This window comes from Chiloscyllium plagiosum, chromosome 15 (genome assembly GCF_004010195.1).
Source record: "Chiloscyllium plagiosum isolate BGI_BamShark_2017 chromosome 15, ASM401019v2, whole genome shotgun sequence".
NCBI classification, from domain to species: Eukaryota; Metazoa; Chordata; class Chondrichthyes; order Orectolobiformes; family Hemiscylliidae; genus Chiloscyllium; species Chiloscyllium plagiosum.
The window spans coordinates 45,263,818-45,266,123 of record NC_057724.1 but is presented as its reverse complement, the minus strand read 5'-3'; the positions used below and the strand labels follow the sequence as shown (position 1 = coordinate 45,266,123).

The 2,306-nt window shown below is 38.2% G+C and overlaps 1 protein-coding gene across 7 annotated transcripts in view; it reads left to right on the top strand.

The window, feature by feature from the left end:
- The window catches only part of LOC122557280 (synaptotagmin-like protein 2), a 110,197-nt gene that overhangs the window by 40,151 nt on the left and 67,740 nt on the right, over positions 1 to 2,306 (top strand). For all 7 annotated transcript variants that reach the window (XM_043704811.1, XM_043704812.1, XM_043704813.1 and 4 more), the window contains one exon: positions 1,648 to 1,799. In XM_043704811.1, coding sequence (XP_043560746.1) covers positions 1,648 to 1,799 — 152 coding nt within the window. The remainder of the gene's footprint in view (positions 1 to 1,647; positions 1,800 to 2,306) is intronic.

The window sequence follows — 2,306 nt, the reverse complement described above, 5'->3', positions numbered from 1 at the left end:
CCATTTTCCAGCCATCCCTTTACCTGCGAACATCTGCCCCCAATCAGCTTTCGAAAGTTCTTGCCTAATACTGTCAAAATTGGCCTTTCTCCAATTTAGAACTTCAACTTTTAGATCTGGTCTATCCTTTTCCATCACTATTTTAAATGTAATAGAATTATGGTCACTGGCCCCAAAGTGTTCCCCCACTGACACCTCATTTGTAAAAACCCTGTGGATTCTCCTTAATCTTATTTGCCAAAGCTATCTCATGTCCCCTTTTTGCCCTCCTGACATCTTGAATACTGCGCTGACCTGACTTTATTCTTTCATGGTGGTGGTTGCTGGCAAGGCCAGTATTTGATAAATGGGTGTGGAGGCTAGTGCAAATTGATGAGTTTAAGTTGTCAATAAGGAAGAACTAAAGCAGCTTGCACAAGCTCAGGACTTCCCAGAAGGGGATAATAGTCACTGAGGTCTGGTTGAAGCATCAATGCAAATGCTTCGACTTTTCAGAATAAGCAAGCTGCTTTAGTTCTTCCTTATTTGCAATTTTACATCAAAAATGGACCCCCACTTGTCACCATCCCTGACCATGCTACCCCTGCATCCACCAGCCCCCTTATTCAACTGCCACCCTACCAACCAACAGTCCAACGAAGCACCACTCTATTCTTCCTAACCACTTTATTCACGGACCCACTTAACTATCCACTTTACCATTCCATCCGTTTATTCATTTATCCAGTCACAAGCATTCATCCATCACTAACATTCACATTGGTAATTTAAAATAACTTATAGCAGCCAATGCTGTAAAAATGGGGCGTGTTCTGCACCTGATTCTCTTCACTGCTCTCTGCTTGGATCCCTGCACTGAGGGAAGCCTTCTGGCTATTGTACTGGAAGTCTAGCCTTTTGAAATATATCACATAATTGCTCAGTTTTCAGTCTGATCAGTGTTAGACGGTGGTTCCAATGCTGATCAGTAGATTCGAGCTATTATATTGCAGAAACCTTGCTGACCAAACTGATTTGGAGAAGCTTTGAGCCTATTTTGATGATTAGGTTTACAACTTCAGGCTAATCTACCTCATGAAAGACAATTTGAACATAGTGCATCATATTATTATGCTTCAATGTTGTAATGATACACTGGTGGAAGTATTATCCAATTTATTGTGTGCACTACAAAGTTAACATTAAATTTAACATATTAGTTCATAATTTGTTAAAATGGAGCAATGTTTTAACCACCAGTGAAGTTTTAATTGTGTGGTTGTGTCTCCCAATTAGCTGTCGCTTTCAATTGCATACTGGAATTTGAAGGAGCAGGCTCAAGATAATCCTGTTGCATGTGGCCCTGAAACATTCTCTTAATTAATAATGTGTGCATACCATGACATTGATCAACTAAATATATATGCTATTGACTCTTTTTCAAATCTTTAAATTCTGAAATCAAATTATGAAGATTCACTTGTGAATTTTGATTTGTGATTGACTATTGTACTGATTACGGCAACGCACTTTCAAACTTACAGAAGAGTTGTCCTGCTTCCTCCTCCACACTGGACTTCTTGTAAATCTCCCTGATTAACTGGGAGATTTTATGACACTGGAATGTAACCTTTGAATGTGAGGAAACTGAATCCTGTCTTGTTTCAGGACAGCACAAAAATCCATTCAAGATGAAAAGAGAAGGAAGCTGGTTACTGGAGTTTGGTTTGAGGAAGTTAAAGCAAAGCGTTACCGAAATTCTTTACTTGGAGTGGACCTGATCAAGGCCTCAATAGGGAAGAAAAAGCCCATAATACACGGTAACTTATTACAATGACATCAATCAAGTAAAACACTTTGTAGAATGCATGCAGATTCAAATGAATTATGTGGATGTTGGTGTAAGTTAGGTATTTTCTATAAGCCATATGAAGTTTTCCTTTATAGAACAATTATTTGAAAGTTAATATTAAAAATATATCTTTGTAACAAATCAAAGAAACAAAAGCACATAGTGTTTTTTATGACACTGGAAATCTCATGAAGTGCTGGATAAATAATTAGTCCATGAATTATAGTTGTGGTTCTGATCTTGGAAATACAGAAGCTAATTTGCATTCAACAAGATTCTACCATAAGCAATGAGCTATGACCAGACAATTTGTTTCAGCCTTGTTAGTTGAAGGATAAATGTTGGCTGGATGCCATGCTCCTCAAATAGTGCTGTGGGATCTTTCATAGCACAAATAGAAATAAATAAAGGTTGGAGGATTGGAGCTATAGGGAGAGATTGAATAGGCTGGGGCTGTTTTCCCTGGAGCATTGGA